General features: G+C 35.7%; 1 protein-coding gene across 2 annotated transcripts in view; it reads right to left on the reverse strand.

The window, feature by feature from the left end:
• Positions 1-20876, reverse strand: part of LOC148953146 (superkiller complex protein 2-like) — a 123922-nt gene extending 103046 nt beyond the window's left edge. For both annotated transcript variants that reach the window (XM_089088329.1, XM_089088328.1), the window contains exon 1: positions 20744-20876. In XM_089088329.1, coding sequence (XP_088944455.1) covers positions 20744-20866 — 123 coding nt within the window. In that variant the 5' untranslated portion in view covers positions 20867-20876. The remainder of the gene's footprint in view (positions 1-20743) is intronic.
• Positions 20877-21438: the final 562 nt, after the last annotated feature.

Below are 21438 nucleotides of genomic sequence, written 5' to 3' on the forward strand. Positions count from 1 at the left end.
GAGCTTTGGCATCACGTCTGTGATTTGCTCTTTTTTATAAAAAAATCATAGACTTTGTATGTTGAATGAAGTTAATTGTGGTAAAGTTTTGACTAATTCTGAGTCTCAGTCACATGAATTTTGTTCTTTTAAAGTTGACCAGTCCTTTTACCAGAGGTCAAAGGAAGGGTTGATCCTTTGTATATCCTATCACTCTGTACTGCAACTTAAATTCCCGTGAAGTACAAGTGAAAATCTCTATATTGCAGAAGAATAGTATCAAACAGTTCATAGTAGCAAACTGTAAGAAAGGAGCGACAAGATTCTTACATGTGGGGACGTTCCAGGGAAATTTATAGCGGGGTTGGAATTGTCTGGGGGATTTTTCTGTAGGGAGGGGGGGGGGTATTCTGCGGGTGGGGGTATTTCCAGGAAAAATTCCAAAGAGGGGGATTTTCGGTATGATTTGAAAAACGATCAGATAATAAAGTCTTTTTCATATGAAATATACTAAGGAGAATTTTTTGGGTGGAATCGTCCACAAGAATTTTTCCGAGGGGTTGTTATTTTACGTGGTATGAAATTCACTTGGAGGACTTTTCTGTGGAGGAAAAGAATGTTCCATAGAGCGGGGCCAGATTTCCCGGAATGATCTGAAAAACGATAATGAATTAAATTAAACAAAACAAGTTTTTTTTTCAACTGAACGTAAGGAACAACATTAAAACTTAAAACGGACATAAATTATTCCGTATATGTGGGGGGTTCCCCCTTCCTCAATACCTTACTCTTTGCGCTAAATTTTGACTTTTTGTCATTTTTTTTCAAGAACACCTCCTGAAACACAAGGGTCATTTAATTAGAATAAGAAGCTTTCTTAAAAGTCCGGAAACACTTTGTTTGATAAGATCATACTTAAACATATTTAGGTAAACCAATTCCGCATAATCAAAATGAGATTGTACTAAAGTAAAATAAAGTGACTTAAGTGCAGAGTAAGGAACTAGGTTTTTTAACGGGTTATATATCGAATAAGTCAGTTTTTGGCAAAATAAAACTTGTCCTTAACATCTCCTTAACAACACCCTCGCAATGCGTGACAAGCTCATACATCTTGGTTAAATAAGTAGAAAACCGGCAATGTGTCGGTCACAAATGTGGTGCAATCCACATGTAGGACTAGGTCTCTTATAAGCACATTTGCCTCTAAAATACATGGTGCTTAGGCAATAACCACTAGAATGTTTGATCAAATCTGGTTATTTGATAAATTTTAGAAATAAGAACACAAAATTTTGGGAATGGGAATAAAAAATTACTTTAGAGTCTAAACAAATAGAAATCTCCATATATGTAAGAAAACTGCCTTCTCCTAAAACATACACTCTATTCACTGTGATATTTTACTAAAAACAACTTATTTTTTTATGTATTTTCATTGAGAATACAAAAATGCCTATTTTTTTGAACAGCAGTAAAATATTTAGTTACAAATTGGACATTTGCTGTATTGTAGTAAGTTTTCAGTAAAGTTACAAACATCTTCTGTTAAATATGTGGCTACTGGGCTTTGACTCAGTTTTGTCACTTGATTATTTAAAAATCATCTATAAATGATGTCTGTACTTATGTAATTAGGATCGGGGGGGGGGGGATGAGTGTTAAGCCCTCTAAATATACTCTTTATTTGATTACTGAACAATGAAGGGTAAAAAGAACGTGCAATATGTCTATGCCTATAAGGTTCAAAGTTGCGTCCTTGACATTGGGTGTACATACATTATGTTGCCTCTGGAGGCTTTTTTTTGGAACTTTCAGCTTTTCTGATCAAGATAGGTATCTTGAAGTTTGGATTCCATTTCATGCAGGGCTGTCGAGGCATCTTTTTGACCCCGTAAAAGGGCATTAAAACCTTTAATTGGGAATTAGATGAGCCCCTCTCTCAGATTTCTATAATCACTTGTTCTTTATACTGAATGCAGGAAAAAGAAAACCATAAAACATTGGGGATACACTGGTCTTTACTGAGTCTGTGCTATTGCGTTGACTGTGGTGTAATTTAAAACAGCAAAGAGAAAACTTAAGGCATAGGACATCGGGACTTCCGTAAATACAGCCAGTAATAAAGAGATTACTTTCTGTCTGCAATATTCATTGTAGCCTATGCCTAATAGCTCATTTCCAAGCTGGTAACCAAAAGTTCTTATATGTAAGGTCTCTTAATAAAAATCTTCATCACTAGCTGTCATAACAGTTCTATTAAAAGATTAAATTAAAAAAAAAAAAAGTTTTTCCAACTGAAAGTAAGGAGCAACATTAAAAATTAAAACGAACAGAAATTATTACGTATATGAGGAGGTTCACCCCATCGTCAATATCTCACTCTTTATGCTAAAGTTCGAAATTTGTTCCAATTCTTTAAGAATGAACCCCCTTAATTACAAAGACCGTTTGATTAGAATTAATTAAAAAACCCTTTTTTCACAAAATAAGTTTTTCAAAGAAAAGTAAAGAACTCCATTAAGCCAAAAATGAGCAAAAATAAAATCAAATAATCTACCAAGCGTGAAACTTTTAAATGCTCATTATTTTCGCTATCCATCATTTCGTACAGGTGATATTACGGGTGCAACATTTTTACTTGTTACCCCCGGGCAGTTTAAAGGTATGCCAGACCCGCCAAGCCAGACCAACGGTACGCCTTTCGCCTTTGGTAATTGTTGCCTCTGACTGACAACATTTAACCCGCCCTTCACTAGCAGGTGGCCGAACTGGGTCTCAAGGGCCCGGCCGTTCCCTCCCTTTCTAGAGGCCTGCCGCTGCCACTCAATTACCCAGTCCTTCCACAGAAAGCCAAGAGGTAGAGACTTCCGCGACAACCCTACGTAGAGGGCGGATACTGAGATTTGCACCAGTTCCGGGCGTCCGGAAGGACCATGTACCCCAGCGGACTGGGGCCAGGCATCTTAGGCGGTACCTTTTCCATTGATCCTTTGGCCCAGGGGCAGGGGCCCTCAGTGCCTCTGCCCCTGAAACGCCGGATCGGAAAATGGCTGCACCCGCCCCTCTCCAATACATCACCCCAGTGATGCCCTCTTGAGGGACAACTCATCTTCTATCCTTTTCCAGGACTACCGAGGTAGATTTCGAAGTAGAGTCGCCCGGTGGACACTCGGTTAAGAGAATTTACTGAGTGTTGCCATTGTTTTCAAGTGCGAGAACCCTAATCCCGCCTACGGCGAACCATCATAGCGGACGCCCCCAAAGAGAGTGTCAAGCTTAGGCCTCACTCCGACGGTAATGAGTACCCACTCCTCTCAAGTCTGCGCGCCAAGAGTCATAGTGACTCCCGCCGTTTACCCGGCGGGAGTAACTATGAACAAGTTTTTTCAACTGAAAGTAAGGAGCAACATAAAACTTAAAAAGAACAGAAATTATTACGTATATGAGGGGGTTCGCCCCATTGTCAATAACTCGCTCTTTACGCTAAAGTTCAAAATGTGTTTCAGTTCTTTAAGAATGACCCCCCTTTATTACAAAGGCCATTTGATTAGAATTAATTAAAAAACCCTTTCTCCACAAAATAAGTTTTTCAAAGAAAAGTAAAGAACTCCATTAAACAAAAATGAGCAAAAATAAAATCAAATAATCTACCAAGCGTGAAGCTACCACAGATCAGCATCGATAAATAAATGAAACCCAAAACGAACAGAAATTACAATAAATAACCGAATCAAACTCATAACAAGCAGAAAACAACATAAGCATGGCTCAAAACTCCTATGCCTTCCCAAGGCCAGAACATAATTTGCACTCATCTCAAAATTTTGATTGGATGTGTTTGGGGAAATGGTGGGTGTGAAAGGGATGTTAGATATACTCCAATCACTTTCGACTATTAAAAAGGACACAGGCCCTTCCAATATCCAATCGAATGAGCCCTTTTTGAAGTTTCTACAACATCACTATCTATAAAAACCTTATATGCCCCCGGGGCATAACTTACAACCCTTGCCCCGAGGGCTCTTAAGGGTTTATCATCCTTAAATACTTAGTTTCTAAAACTTTTAACTGCGTTGAACAATATGGCTACCTAAAAATCTTGATTGGATGTGTTTGGGGAAAAGATGAGCGTGATAGAGGGGTTAGTTGCCCTCAAATCACTTTCGAATATCAAAAAGGGCATTAGCCTTTTGAATTCCCAATCGAATGAGCCCTTTTTCAAGTTTCTACGACAAAGCTTTCACTAAAAAACCTTATATGCCCCCAGGGCATAACTTACATCCCTTACCCTGAGGGCTCTGGGGGGAGTGTCATCCTCTTAAGATATAATTTCCGGACCTTTCAATGTTGTACCTGATAGGCTATTTAAATTACCCTTACTTTACGCCTATCTACCTTACTTCTGCCCTAAGATGGATGATAGACTATCTATCAACAGGCAAAATGAATCATTTTTATACAGTTCTAAAAGTTATACCAGCTTTGCCTCTCACATAGACTATCTGCCTTGGCCAGTTTCTAATAACTTTCATAAAGTTGATCTCAATTCAAAAGAAGTGATAGACTATTTGAATTACCCTTGCTCTATGCCTATCTATCTTAGTTCTGCCCTTGGATGGATGATAGAATATCAAAAAGTGAAATGAATCATTTTTATACAATTCTGAATAAAGTTATACCAGCTTTGCCTCTCATGCGGACTATCTGCCTTGGCTTTACTCTAATTAGCCAAAGCTCTCAAGCTTTTCATCTTTTTCATCTTAATGACAATATTGATTATTCTGCAAGTTTTATGCAAAAGGATGAAATTTGTATTGTCTTGACACCCTAATGTATTGTCATAATTTGTATTGTCATAAAATGGTCTGGAAAATTAAAAATATGTTCTGAAAGGGCTGAAGTAAAATCTTCAGACTTAGAATCTTGCTTTAAAGCGGAAGAAATATAATCTTTATGTTGTAATAATCTCATTTCTAAACTCTGGTTATGACATTATTTTGGAAATGAGATTATTACAACCTAAAGAATCTATTTCTTTGGCTTTAAAGCAAGATTTTAAGTCTGAAGATTTTACTTCAGCCCTTTCACAACATATTTTTAATTTTCCAGACCATTTTATTTTGTTCGTGAATGTCTCTTTGATTTCTAGGGATCGGGGTTTAAAGCAAAATTTTCGTGCAACTCTTGAAATAAAAAAAATCTTATTCAAGAATATTGCTTTGAATCGAGATACAGGTGAATATAGGCTGAACTCTATCTATGATAATTTATTAAAATCTGACAGAGTAAAGTTCAATTCACCCAATGTAGTTGACCTCTGTCCAAATGTTATATCATTGAACGCTAATGAACCGAATCCAAGAAGGTCAAACAGGCTAGATTCCGCCTTTGCTATGAAAAGAATCAGAGATTTAAACAATACGTAGTTTTATTTGATTTCGTATATAAACCTTTTTTTTAAATTTTTTTAGTTTAGTTTTATTACGCATGTCAGTCACTGTATATGTAACCGAAAAATCTGGTATTTTTTGTAAGTTTTCTATACACTGTCTATTACAAAGGATTTTATCCCTAGTTTGAACTTTTATTTTATCGTCATGGAAAGGCAGTGTGGTCTCCGAAATTATCTATTTGGCTCTTAATGTTTCTAAGTTGAAGTTTTTAACTTTTTCTTGAGTTTCTAGAGCTTTTCCGGGTTTTCTTGCAATATATATGTCATATGGTACTCTCCTTAGATCTGAAAGTGTTTATGTTCAATTTTTTGGAATTCTTTTTTTGAGAACTTGTCCTGCAAATTCTAGATTAATTCATTAAAAGTTAAGATCACCAGGAATCTTGGCTCCTTGGATCCATCATATGACTTCTTTTCTTCAGCTTGATTCAATCATTTATTTCTTACTGTCCTAGCATAAGGATGTCTACTTTCACATCAAAGTGGCAGAATATAGTGTCTCTTTTATGAGAAAGCCAGACAAGTTGTAAACTTTGCAAATCCTTTTGCTGTTAAACCCCTCTCAAAGATGTGTTCAGTGTATGTCCTTGCACATGCTTGGTTTACTTTTACTTAACAATTCCTGAAATATTACTTATACACCTTTTTGAGAACCTGCAAGCATAAAGAGCATTTTGATTTAGTTCAACATGCAAGCCAACATCCTCTAAAAATTTCACCTTAATCTTATCAGCCGTTCCAGAGATATTGCAGAAATGCCCTTTTAACAGCCATATTTAGTTAAACTTCCCCTACAACATGCCCTGAAAATTTCAACAAAATACCTTTAGCTGTTTCTAAAACATCACAAATATACCCAAACTTGAATGGACATATGTATTTTCATTTAGTTCAACACACCAATTAATATGCTCTGAAATTTCCGATGTAATGGCCCTAGCTGTTCCTAGGATATTGCATATACCCCCTTTTGACAATCTGGATACAAATAGTACCTTTTGATGAAGCTTTTATTAGTACAGCTACTACTACTACTTTTACTACAATTCTTCAGGGAATGTTGAGGAGAATGTTGAAGACTAGGGGGTATAAGGTGGAATTTTTAGCAAATACTGAGGAGGATGTTAAACTAAATAAAACAAAAAACCAAGTCCATGCAGGTTTTAAAAAGGGTCTATTAGTAGCCTAATATCTCAAGAACGCCGAAAAGTATTAAGTAGAAACTACCAGGGCATGTTAAGGTAAATAAAAGGGCATTATTATCATTATTATTTGTTGAAAACCTGTCTTCATATAAAAAGAAAATGATAGAGCACTATAAAGAGAAAAACACAAAAGCCAAATATCACTATACAACTATGATTGCATAACTAGAGTTGAAGAAGTCGGCTCCAAGCGTGTCTTGAAATCTGTTGGTTGTGGAACTCCATAAGTTTAGCAACAGCTATAATAGGATCTGCTACGTGAAGACTTTTGATGAGTTTTGAATTGCATGTCCAAATTGGATGTATCAGTAGGTACTTTGCGAAACGGAAGAAAGTGGAGTGGATTTTCAATTTACCAGCGTTTGTAAGAATCTTCCAGAAGGGTGCAATGTAGAGGATGTGGGGGAGAACAACAGTGTTTTATCAGAGACTATAGAATCATATGATGCTGATATGCGGCGTTTGATGCCTTCTGTTAGGAGATGACAAGTGTGAGAAACGGTATTTCTACTGGAATACCAAGGTAAACTATTTCGTCAGACGGGCAAATCTTTGAATTCCCAAGTACAATTTCATGAGGAAGTGGGTCTTTCCAGTTAAAAAGCATTAAGTCGTGGTTTTCAGCATCAAATTCAAGACCAGATTTTCAGTATTCTACTTGTAGTTTTTGGAAAGTTTCAGAAATTTTGTCCAAAGTTTGGCTAATGTTAAAAAGGTCATCAGCATAAGTGACTAAGGAGATATTGAGACCTGAAAGAACGCAAGACATCTTGCACTGGTCCTGAGCTTCAAGGACATTGTTTTTAGAAGTAACAAGGTGAGACAATTGCACCTTGCCTGGCTCCTCTCTTAAATGATTAAGTTCTATCCATTGGCTTTGCCATTTCATCTTGCTTAGGAGGGATTTTAAGACGGAGTCGTAGCTTAGCATATATATCCCTTTGAAATCTGATGATACCCAGATTTACTCCTCTTTTAACAGCCCTTGGAAGCATAAGGGGGTAGATCAGGGAGTCAAAGGGAAGGCAAACATAATGACCTACCAAGGCGAGTGAAGTATCTGTACAATTAGTGTCAAGCAGAGCATTCGTAGCAACTGCAAGGGCGTCTCCACATTCAATGCCATGTTGAAAGCCAAATTGATGTGGAGCCGTGTAACATTTTTCTTCAAGCTATTATATGAACATTTGTTCATAAAGCTTGCATAAACTGGTTGATACAGTTACAGGCCTGAAAAATCTGCATTGATTCAAGGATTTTCTTTTTTTTTGTGGAATAGGAGAATAATCTCCCATGCAGAAAGTTGACAGAACCAAACCTTGTGTAAAAATCATCTGCAACAGTAGCATGAGATGTTCTAAAAGCCATTTTTTACCACCATTTTTTATATGTAGAGCATAAATTCCATCTATGCTTTGTGATAGCTTTGGCTTAAGGCGCATTTATTTGTAACCATAGACGTTACAAATACTGTAAGATCAGAGTCAGAGAATGCATCTAAAAATTGGTCAAGCTCTTTGTGATATTTGTGTTCAAGTTGGATATCTGGTGGAAATAATTTGGCCTCATAGAAAGAATACTACTCAGATAGAGGAAAATCAGCAGAAGAAAGGGAGGTTTCATTGGTCAAATTGCATGGTCAAATTGCATGGAGAAAAAGAAGAAAGAAGTTAAAATATTACAAGTCTTAATGGGCGTAGCCTAGTTGAAATTTATCCTAAATTTTTACAAATCAACATATCTTGCAACTAATTAGCTTGCGAAAATAATTAACAATTTGAGGCATAACAAGTTTCCACAAGAAGACCGGAAGTTTGACATTCGAGGAACTATTTTGATGTAGATTGAAATAATAGTTGTTAGCTGAATTTTGAAATAAGGACTGTAAGATACCGGCTTATTTATGGAGTAGAAGTTTGGACAAGAGCCATTGCTCAGACATATTGAATAACGGCAAATTTCGATGTACAATCAAAGCTAGTTGTCAGAAAGATAGCGACAAAGAAATTTTGGAAAAATTAGCGAAACAGTATAGCGCGGTATTTCAAATGAAATGGGCAGCTTTTAATAAGGCCAATGAGGCCATTGCGGAAAAAATACAAAGTTATAAGGAGGTTGTTGAAAGAGTTGAAGAACATTGGTAAAAAAATTCTTCAAGAATTGCGTTTTCTAAAGAATTATAGGTAATATAGAAAATATGTTGATAAATCTGAAGACCATATTTGGGATCTAGAAATTGAATTAAGTTTGACTTGCCTTTCTACTCGGGAGGAAGATATAGCTCACGACGTGTGAGGAAGTACGGAAAAAAAAGACACAAACTTACAAAGAGGTAAACAAAAATGTTAACAAAGCATAATTGGGTAATTATTGGAAGGCATCTTTTATTAAATAAAAGAAAACTATAAAACGAAAAGTATACAACTCCACGTTACATAAAATAGTAGAAGAGAAAATAGAGGAGAAAAGAGAAGAACATATAGAGGCAGAAGGAGAGAGAGATCGCCAAGAGTTCAAAAGAACCACGAAAGGTAGGTCTAATAGGAACTCGCTAGGGAAAATCGGAAAGTGACATTTTATCATAAGGGAATTATAGGCATTTGGATGCCTATAAGTCCCACAATAATTTGTATTGTATTTAATTTGTATTATTGTATTTTAAGTATTGGCTGCAAGAGGAAGAAAATTATCAGACATTAAAAGCTAAGATGGAAAATTATGCAACTTTGTTGACAATGTGTGAAGGTGGACCAGCCCATAAAACAAATTAGGAGGCTAAGCCTTCTTGTCTAAAAAACGAAATACAAAATATTCAAGCTTGCAATGCTAATAATCCATAAAATGTGATTCCTTGAAGCCTTTTTCTAAAAACTGCCATGATATAGATGAGAAAGTAATCCATAAAAGAACAAATTGCGCAAAGAAAATATTGAGGAGTTTGTGAAATCACATAAAATAGAAGGAAAATTAAGCAGAAAATTGACCAAAATGGTAATTGACTCAGGCAGTGAGCAAACTTTTGTGCAAACAAACTTAATTAATAAGACAGAAATAAACCATAGTGATATGATTACAACAGTACGTTATTATGGAGATAAGCTCAAACGCCTATCTGCTTGGGTGAGAATAGAAAGTGCAAAGAAGGATGGTACATTCCAAAGGGAAAACAGTAAAAGTAGGCTTAGTACCTACTCTTACATTAGATGTTCTAATAGGAGGAGACTTCAGGGATATCAGAAATCTCCTATCCTTAAAAGCAAGTTCTTTACCAGTGGAAGATGCAGAAGTGGCTTGGCCACATAATGTTAAGAATAAGATGTATGAAACTGACCCCTCAGGAAAATTTTCAGAAAACAACAAACTTCAAAACACATGTAAGGAATATGAGACACCAACTAGTACATACCAAGGTGAAACACTCATTGTGCCAGAGAAAAAATGGGAACAAATTTATTGTACATGCTTTTCCTTGTAAAGTTTGAGAAATTTTGGTCCAATATGAAAAACCAAATATTGGGATCCAATTCCTATTTGATGACAATCTATTTTATACTACAACAAAAGTAAAGAAAACTAAAAGAGAGAAAAGATGCAAAGCAGAACTACAACTTAAGAATTCAATTTTTATTTAGCAACAAGTAATTCCTATTACAACAAAAGAAAAGAAAAATAAAAAGGAGAAAAGAAATATTAAACAGAACTACAATAAAGAAATGCAGTCAAAGATGTGGACACAAGTCCAATTCAGATTTAATGATGATGTATTTTATGTGATTGAAAAAGTTGAGAAAAGTGAAAAAGAAAAAAGAAATGCAAAAAAGAAACAAAATTCAGTCTGCAGTAGTGGAAAACAAAGTTTTGGGAGAATTACAAAATTACAGGAAGAAAAAAGAGCTAAGGAGGGAGAAAGAGGTCCAAGACCCAGTGGGAAAATTACAAAACTACAGTAAGACGAAAAAACTTATGATGGAAGAGAAGGTTTGTGACCCTATTAAGAAAAATTACAGATAATCATAAAATAAAATTGAATGGACTACAATAGGTTACAGCAAAGTTGAAAGATATTGAATTTTGGGTTGGATTGGAAAAGCTTGAGAAAGAATCTGAGATTAGCCATTAACTCTATGGGACACTTGGTCTCTTGTGGGAGGGAGCCCCTTTGGGGAGCCATGAATGACGACAGACAACTGGTTGGCCAGTTGTGACCCTGCTTCATATTTCCCCAAACCTTTGTCAAGTAACCCTATTCACGGTTTTAACTCTTCATGGGAATAGATAATTATTTCCTGCAAACCTTATTCCTTGAGTTACATATTAAAATTTCATCTTCAGTTGGCATCAAGGAGTGTTCTTCACTCAACTATCCCAGGGAAGGGGACCCAGAAGAAATTGATGCATGGTTTGTTGAGATTCCTACCTGATTTCCCTGTACCCCTATTGTTTTCATAGGCCTTTGTCTTTTGGCCATGCATTATTTCAAATTATGCCAAGGGGTAATTTGCATTTAAATTGAGATATGGTGTTGTTTCCACCAATGGAGATTAAGAGGCTAGTTCAGCCAATTTTCTTGATGACTGGCATTATTGAATGTGTCAGAACTTGATTCTATGCTTCTCTCAAATGTAAATTCGTGAGAACAAGAAAACTTTTATTTAATCATGCTAAACATGATTATTTTCTGTTAATCTTGTGGACTTCAATTTTCAAATCTTTTGTGGATGCCTATATGATCTAGACCATGGTTTTTCTGCAGTAGAGATGTGTGGATGGCAAAAGATCCAAAGCAAAGCTGTGGAAGTAGCAGCATAGATGCTGGAGATGAAAAAAGGCAAATGGATGTTGTAAATTTGAAGTTCAGTGTTTATGTTTGTAAGGGTGGACCAGCTTGGCGCGTGGGTGGTCATTTATCTTACAGGAGGGGGGAGTTGTTGAGGCTTCCTGCCAATTTTCTTTCTTTTTTCAGATAAATGACCTGGTTTCCTTTTCATTATTAAATTTCCTTAGATTTGCCTATAATATAAATTTCAATTACAAGTCAAAGTCCTGTTGCTAAGCCAGTGGTGATGCAATAAGTAAAATTTCAGACAAAAATCTATTTCTGTCTTCCTAGACTTGGCCACTGATAGCTAATAGTATTCAAAGTGTCTAATTTTGAAGTTCTCACTTATAGGATTGACTAGGGTCAGTCTAAGGTCCACCTTTATACAAAGTTCTTTGTACAGAAGTGGTGATTTTGGTTTTAATCTGTTTTCGGTGTTCATAAATATATATTTCGTTGGAGTGACCTTTGGGAGAATACAATTAAGGTATTTTCTACAACCATGTAGAATTATTTTCACAAACCCAGGCAGGGTAGGAAAAGAGTTCATGAGAAATACTGTCATTAGTGTATCGACAGGGGGGTCTGTTTACCCTCCAAAGGGATAGCAAGAGATATTAGTGGTGACTGGTGACACAGGTTGTGGCACCCTTGGCCTAGAGAATTACTAGAAATAATGCTTGAAATGCTTCTAGATAACTTTTCAGAGGCAAGAGCCAAAAGGCACTTAGACATATCATTAAATTAATTATCATAGTTGGCAAATAAGCATTATAGATAAACATATCATCAACTTTAACAGCAAGAAAGTAATCACAGGATTCTAAAAGCAGCCAACATAGAGTAGAATTCACTTAAGTCACAAGATTACCCAACAGTCTACCACCAGTGTTATTTTGCTTTGCAGGAGATGCATGGCAAGTGAATTGGTCTCTGGTAACCAAAAGATTAAGGCTTAACTGACTTATTATTTGAAAAAAACTACGTTTTCTAAAGAGTTAAAGAGGCTGAGTTACAAGGTCGAACCTTAAAACGTACAGGGATTAGGAGGCACAGTTGGGGGCTGCCGCCCCCAAACCCCGCTTTCGCAGCCTTTAAATAAAAAAAAAAGTTTTTTAAACTGAAAGTAAGGAGCGACATTAAAACTTAAAACGAACAGAAATTATTCCGTATATGAAAGAGGCTGTGCCCTCCTCAACGCCTCGCTCTTTACGCTAAAGTTTGACTTTCTCACAACTCTTTTTTTAAACAATAAAAACTTTAGCGTAAAGAGCGAGGCGTTGAGGAGGGCACAGCCTCTTTCATATACGGAATAATTTCTGTTCGTTTTAAGATTTAATGTCGCTCCTTACTTTCAGTTTAAAAAACTTTTTTTTATTTAAAGGCTGCGAAAGCGGGGGTTTGGGGGCGGCAGCCCCCCAACTGTGCCTCCTAATCCCTGTACGTTTTAAGGTTCGACCTTGTAACTCAGCCTCTTTAACTCTTTAGAAAACGTAGTTTTTTTCAAATAATTTCTGCACGTTTTTGTACAGTTTATTACTTATTATTGCTTGACTAACTGTTAGCTGATCGTGTCAGGAGTTAAAGTTGGGGGCTGCCGCCCCCAAACCCCCCGCTCTTGAACATTCTTGTGTTAAGGCTTTTAATTCCTGAATACTCAAATCACGTCGTACAGGGTGCCTCCTAATCCCTGTACGTTTTAAGGTTCGAACTTGTGACTCAGCCTCTTTAACAGCCCCCCCAACTGTGCCTCCTAATCCCTGTACGTTTTAAGGGTTGACCTTGTAACTCAGCCTCTTTAACTCTTTAGAAAACGTAGTTTTTTTCAAATAATACACATAAACAGGTAAGACATGCTTTGTTATGAAAATTGACGCGCAGATATTTTCATAACAAAGCATGTCTAACCTGTTTATCTGTATTATTTGAAAAAAAACTAAGGTTTTTCGTAAATGTAAATTCGGGGGATAATTTCTTCGGTCTGAAAATATCAAAAGGCCCTAAAAGGTCGAATTCTGCTTCGAATGAGTCCTCATTCAACCGGATCCGTTGCCAACTCTGGCCTGTAGGCGTGGATAAGAAAAAAAAAAGAAATGAATTTTAAGTGGCTATATTTGGTTTTCTGAAAACAGGGAAAGAGTGATCGGATTGAGCTGAAATTTAGAGAATAAGCTCCCGGGCCCTATGACACCTTAACCTCTAAATTTCAGTCCAATCAGACACCGTTAAAGGGGGCTGTGGTGGGAGGGTCCAAACTTCCAGCCCAGTTTACCCCATGAAGATAAAGTCGGAGGAGGATGAAATTTTGCAAGTTTCTTAGTTTGAGCTTGGGCTACAAAATGCGATTACCGCCGTCTCTCTGCGACCTCTAGGACCTGAAATCGCTTAACATTGTGGTGGGTCGCCTCTTTATAGAGGCACAAGTGTGCCTCCTTGAAAAAGATGCTCTTGTAAGCAAATCACATCATGTTTTGACATGAGCTCATCAAGAACTGAAGACTTTTGGATGAGCCCACTGTTAATGTTTTAACCTCATATTGGCATTATGGCCAACTGTTGGCACTTTGACCATGTGGATACTCTATGACTATGGAACTAAATCAAAAGGGTTTAAGTACAACCAGGTTGTCAATCTAGCATAGATACAACATCTAAGGAACAGAATATGGTATTAAAATTTCTTTGGGGGTGAAAGTTGAAGGGGGGATTGTGAAACTCACAGATATCTGAGAAATTGACCATATTTATCAAAAGTCATCTGCTAGTAGGTGGAGATGAGGGGCATTCAAAGAAACCCTTCAATCCTCTAGGCCTGGGAAGAATTTTACAGGGTAATGAACATCAAAAATAAGACTTGTATTATTAACTGAACACAGCTAGCTGAGGCTAGTACAGGCTAGCCTTTTCATTTTTTTTTCTAGAACTTGATTTTGTCTGTCCCTATGCCTACACAGCTTAGATATCTTAAACTAGTTGCCATGCTTCAACAGTATGAACTGTTTCTGTGTGAACATTTTGTGATTCTCCTGCATCCATAAACTGTAAGCTGTTTTGCATTAAAAAACAACTGCATTGTTGTGGAATAAGTGTTAGCCTAATGGAAATACTTTTTTGTGTGTTCATTTTTTTTTTTATTCTAATAAAATATATCAGATATTAAGTTTTCTTAATTGGTGTATGTGTTTCTAATTCAAATTTCTTACTAGATCTCTGAACAAAGTCTTGACTCAGCTTTTTTTTTGCAGAAGAAGCATAAATATTCTTGAAATTGAGATAGGAAGCTGTCAGGAAATTCAATGTGCCCTAATTTTATTATCATTGAAAACTTCAAAGTTTGCCTATCCTTTAGGTATCAGTGTGCTGCAGTTTAAGAAAAACACAATTTGAACAAGGCTACCTCACACAATTAATTTGCAAAAAATAAATAAATAAACACAAATTACAGACATAATCCAAAATAAGAAACACAACCAGATCTACCTTACATTATCACACAGAAGATGGGTTTCAAGTTTCAACAGCTTGTTGCTGCTGAACACCTGGTTAGGCTATTACTAGCCTAAGGAACAATAAGAAAATTCCCATAAATTAGTATATAACTCAAATGGATATGAAAAGGTATAAAAATGAATAGAATTGTCAGGAAAAGGTAAGAGTAAGTAGGCCTAATGATTTGAATTTTAGAATTGTGGTTTAATTTCTATTTTTAGAACTGTTTTTGGAAAATTTCAGAAACTGGACAAATAGCATCAAATCAGAACCACATAAGTATCTGATTCAATGATTTTTGGGGTAAAGGAACCTGAAAAAACAATCAATAGACATTTTGAATATATATATATATATATATATATATATATATATATATATATATATATATATATATATATAATGTTACATTTCTACTTACTTTTAATTTCTCTCAGCTTTTTTTTTCTTTCTTTTTTCCTCAATAAAAATTTTCAAACTGAGGAGATTCGCCTAATCACCTTGGGTGGTTGGCTTTTGTTTTGATTCCAACAGATTCCCATTCATCACAAATTCAAGTGTCATTATAGCTTCACTTTTAGTTGGTAAGATTTGAAACACAGAAAGCTGATTTTGTCAACCTTTAGACCCCGGAAGTGAAGTTTCTGTTTACGAAAACAGGTGACTGCTTGTCTGTCTCTAAGACAGACAAGCAAAATTGTAGATTGTAAAACAGATAAGCGAAATTTGTAAATTGTCATATGTTTACGATAATTTGTGTTTTCCTGTGGCTCTACTATGAAAAAACTTGTTGAGAAATATCGTTGTTTCTTTCCAAAATATCGGAAATAGCTGATATATTTTGCTAATACACGAGCCCATAAAATTGCAAGGTTATACTAAGCTTATTCAGATATAGACATATTTCACTTATTTTCAAGAACCCTATGACAAATTATTCAACCGAGGGTATGAAGAATTTAAACTGCAACGAAAAGAAACAATTTTTAATTCTAGATTCAAAAATTTTGCTACTTTGCGACATTATACTTATTTTTAAGACTTTATTTAACAAAAAAAAAAAAAAGAAAAAAAGAAAAAAAATACAGGAAGCCCAGTAACATGGGTTGTACTACTGCTGCAAAATAAAATTCTGTAATACACACACACACATCGAAACACATTCAAATTCACGTGATGGTAAGACAGCAAACCTTATTGATTATGTTATAGTAAACCAACGACTGGCAGGATCAGTACAAGATACTAGGCTATATAGGAATGCCGTTATTGATTTTAAAAGTAAAGCTCAACCTCTAGTAGTGTCAAGGGTTAATTTAAAGCTGAAATATAGGAAGGGTAACTACCTCATGGGAAGTTATGATGTTGGTAGACTCCAGGATGAGAATTTAAGAGAAACTTTCCAGGAACAGTTGAATACTAGACTTAAGAGTTTAAAATTTGATAATGTGGAAGATGGTTGGAATAATTGTAGAAAAATAATTTGTGAAGTTGCTGAAGGTATCTTAGGGAAGAAAGCTAGAGCTGCAGCTAAGAATATTAGTGAAAAAGCTTTATATTTAATAGAAAGGAGAAAGGACTTGTACAAGAGTCATCTGAGTGATAAATCATACGAAAACAAAAGGAATGTAAAGAAAATGGAGAAAGCATTAAAATATGAACTAAGGAGGTGTGAAGTGGAGGCCATGAATAAACTTGCCAAGGATCTGGAAGATCCAGCTAGACAGCATAATAGTAAAATATTGTACTGGCATGTTAATAAATTGAGAGGAAGTAGTCAATCCAGACTTGGCCCAGTTAAAGATAGGAGTGGGGCCGCAATTAGCGATAAGGAAAAAAACTAAAGAGAAATGGGCCGAACATTTTGAGAATTTGCTTAACCGAGATAGAGTTGCAGGAAAAAATATAGAGGAAAATGAAAAAGTTTGTGATGCCTTGGATGTGAAGGAAGATTTGTTTTGTGAGGAGGAATTAGCAACGTTACTAAAAGGATTAAAAAATAATAAGGCTCCAGGTGCTGATAGGGTGGTAAATGAGTTTCTTAAATATGGTGGCTCTGAAGTTAGAAATAAGTTACTGAAGATTATGAATATCATTTTTGGAAAAGAAAAAGTACTTAACAATTTTATGAAAAACTTAATTAAGCCACTTAATAAGAAAGGTGTTGAAAGTGAGTGTGGTAATTATCAAGGCATTAGTCTGGTCTCTGTAGGTAGTAAATTACTTAGTAATATGATACTTTTTAGACTGAGAGATGCTGTAGACAAAGTTTTAAGAGAAGAACAGTGCAGTTTTAGAAAAGATAGAGGATGTGTTGACCAAATGTTCACTATTGGCCTATAATTGAGAAGGGCCTGAGTTTTCAAACACCTTTGGTCCTCAGTTTTACAGATTATGAGCAAGCGTTTGATTCTGTTGATAGAAGAGCTTTAGTAAAGGTCTTATCCTTGTATCGTATACCAGATAACTACATTAAAGTGATTAGTGCTATGTACGAGAATAACACTGCTGTGGTTAAGGTGGTTTTAAGTTTATGAGGTTATAAATGAGGTTAGCAGCTGATTTTGTATTACATCAGGAGTTAAGCAGGGTTGTGTTCTATCCCTCTTTATATGGATTATTTTGATGGACTTTGCCCTAAGGAGCACAGTAAAAGCAATGGGAGACCACGGAATGAAATGGAGAGGAAAAAGTCTCCTGGACTTAGATTATGCTGATAATTTAAGCATCCTAGATAAAAGTGTGAGCAAAATGAATGAAGTTTTAGAGCATTTGCGAGTTTAGGGTGCTAGAATAGGTTTGAAAATCAATGTTAAGAAGACTAAGTCACTAAGGCTAGGAATAGGTGAAGGTAAAAAGGTGACGTTGGGTAACGAAAAGATTGATCAGGTGGGCAGCTTCACATACCTTGGTAGTATTATTAATAAAGACGGTGGGAGCAGTGAAGATGTTAAAAGTAGAATAGCCAAGGCTCAGAGTGTTTTTTACAGTTAAAAAAAGTTTGGAAGAATAGAAAGATAAGTCTGCAAAGCAAGATTAGAATATTAGAAGCTACAGTGATGACAGTAGTCAAATATGGCTCTGAAGCATGGACGCTCCGAAAAGCGGATGAAGGTTTGCTAGATGTTTTCCAGAGAAATTGCTTAAAGATTGTTCTGGGTACCCGGCTGACTGACCGTACTTCAAACAATAGGCTATATGAAAAAATGTGATTCAGTACCGCTCTCTAGGGCTATAATGAAAGAAAGGTAGAGGTGGCTAGGGCCCGTTTTGCAAATAAAGGATGACAGATTGCCTAAGATTGTTCTTTTTGGCCAACCGTCTAGGGCTAAACGGAAAGCAGGTCATCCTTGTCTGGGGTGGGAGGAGGTCATAAAGAAAGATTTAAAGGAAGTGGAAACTTCGTGGGCGGGCGTAAAAAGGGAGGCTTTGAATAAATTGGGGTGGGGGAGGAGCGTGCGTAGCTGTGATGGCCTCAGGCGGCTTGGTGCTGCAGTTAGTTGTTATTAGTAGTAGTAGTAAACCAGTTTCTGAGAAGTGAGGAAGGTTTACAGGGAATCAAGATTCTGAGTGATTTAGGAATTGCAATTTGAATTAGTGCGATTCTGCATTTGAACCTAAAAGGAAGCTTGGAACACTATGTTATTTGTTTAGATCATCAGTACATGAAAATGTTGGAAGAATAAAGAAAGAGATCCAGAAATAGAATAAAGCTTGTGTGTGAAGTTTGTTTCAAAGAAAGAAAGATGAAAGGTATTACGAATTTGACTCTAATTATCGAGCTATTCACATTCTAAAGCATCATGGCGAGGAGCTGGAAACCGACACCAAAGCAAAGATTTATCCAAAGATTTACAAAAGACCTCTCTAATTGATATTTCGAAATGGTTAAGGCCAGGAAGCTCAAAGATATATATATATATATATATATATATATATATATATATATATATATATATATATATACATATATATATATATATATATATATATAAATATAAATATATATATATATATATATATATATATAAGTATCTGATTCAATGATTTTTGGGGTAAAGGAACCTGAAAAAACAATCAATAGACATTTTAAATTTGCAACTTAGGCCTATAGATTAGAACAGCAAGAGTCTTAATTTTAATTTTTGGAGACAACAAGCTTTTCAAGTTTGCTATAAAAGCTCAATTGACATATAGAACAGGGTTGATACAAATTTACAAACCAGATTGTTTTTTGTTTTAGATTATTCATTTATGCCCAGGGAATTTAGCCACTAACTGTAATGGTCTTAGCTGCACCCTGTGACCACTTTCCTGAGCAAGTGTTTTCTCATGTAGAAACTATTTAATCTTTAGATGGGATCTGCCTCTAAGAAAATTCCAGAAATTATATGTCCAGTATGTTTTAATATCTGGCACCTGATGAAAATGAAACTGGTACATTTTTGAACTGTAGAAGTCTGATAATTGAGGTTTTAGTGATATTTAAATTTGTAAAATTAAATGACAAATGAGGTAATTAGAAGGCAAGAAAGTATAGGTAAATGTTCAGTGTGCTAGAAACTGGTGACTCTACCCTAGGCTTGATCAATTCAAAATCAGGCACATTAGGAATGCCAAAAGTCTTAATTTTCTTTGAATAGATATCCTGCTTTGAAGTATTTTCAGATGGTAACATGTATATGATGCCTCATTTCAGCAGTAACCTACATCTATTTCCTGAAGTTCCACTTTTAGAACACAATATTTGTAAGATATCAGTTTAGCAGGTCTACTCAGCAAGAAAACATGATGAAAAAAACAGTTCTTACTTTATAATATGCATAAGAAATATAGTCAACAGATTCTCCATGTATAAACCACTTTTACCACCCCTTTCCATTGAAAGTACCAATATATAGCCCAAACTATACATTTCCACTGCAATTTTCAGTTTAAGTTCTTGATTTTGTAAACATTGCTTTAATTTATAAATAGGCTATTAGCCTAAGTTGAAACAAAGGAGTGATAAATGTCAAAATGCATGGAATATATATAATTTGGGCTATATATTTGCATATTGGACATGGTGAAAGAGGTTTATGCATAGAAGATATGCTGACAACATTTTTAGGAATATTAAGGTGCAGGCATAGGCCAAAAATTGATTTTTTCTATCATATTTTATTGTGTGGAGTATACCTAATAAACTGATAACAATTGTAAAAGGTCATTTTCCTTCAGAGCTGGAGGGGTAGAGGTTGGTAGGCCTAATTCAATATACCTTTTCATGGAGCCATTTAGGTTCTGCAGGTAAAGTTCTACCAAATCATATTATTGAGTTAGGAATAAAGTGAATACACCATTTGATGCCTTTTTTATGCTGATTACAAATATAATAATCATTTCTATCAGAAATGAATTTCAGCCCCCCCCCCCTATATATATACCTAACCTATCCCTGAATTGGCATATATAGGGGGGGGCTGAAATTCATTTCCAATAGAAATGATTATTATATTCGTAATCAGCATAAAAAAGGCATCGACTGGTGTATTCACTTTAGTCCTAACTCAATAATATGATTTGGTAGAACTTTACTGTTCTGCATCCATTCTGAGAATTTTATTCATTTAACTCAACTATTTTCCACAATAAACGAACTTCTTCATCTCGAATTTAACCTAAACAAGTAAATTGTCAGCATGTACACCACAAACTTAAATTGGAACAGCTCAAAACAAAAGGTAGAAGTTAGCATGGAGTACTTTAGACTGTTTTTCAATATCAAGCTTGACTAGAAGTTAGGACTATAACCTTCAGCTTCCGGGGAATTTTATAGAGAGGCATATTTTGAAGCTCATTTAAATCGTTCTTCTTGTTTCTATGCCACTCATGAGTGAAATGCAGAAAGTTGGCAAAAGGTTGATGCATGTTCATTTTTTAAATTAGTTTGCTCAGTACAGTGATGCCAGGTGCCTGACTTAAGAATGCGCACCAAGGGAAGTTAAAATTCACCTTCGGCGAATTTTCGATATATATTTTTTCGGGGGTTTTCTAAATTCAGTGTAAATTTGAAATGGCAGAGTTTAGTGCAAAAAAAAGAAAAAAAAATCAGAGACAATGTTAACAGAAAGTGTGAATTTTGCTTTCAGAATACAAGAACTCAAAATTGGTAGGATTCAGTCTTCATTGACAGATTTCGGCACCATATTCTGAAATCTGAAACAGTGAAGCATTTTTTACTGACTATATGCGCTTTTGTGGTCTCAGGATTGACGAGATATTTTCCTTAGTTCTCTGGCATGGGCACCAATAAGCTGAATTCCAGGGGGGGCAAACTTCGTCTAATTACTACTTTTAATGCTATATAATAGAAATCTCAGAACAAAAATATAAAAATAAGGCAGTATCATTCAGCCAGGGGGGGGGGCATCCCCCCCGGCCCCCCCCCCCCCATATGGGCGCCCATGTTCTCTGGTATGTCAGAGAAATAAATAAAAAAGGGAATT

Source organism: Artemia sp. Qi Xiang Cuo, chromosome 4 (assembly GCF_049724085.1).
Source record: "Artemia sp. Qi Xiang Cuo chromosome 4, ASM4972408v1, whole genome shotgun sequence".
Lineage (NCBI taxonomy): Eukaryota > Metazoa > Arthropoda > Branchiopoda > Anostraca > Artemiidae > Artemia > Artemia sp. Qi Xiang Cuo.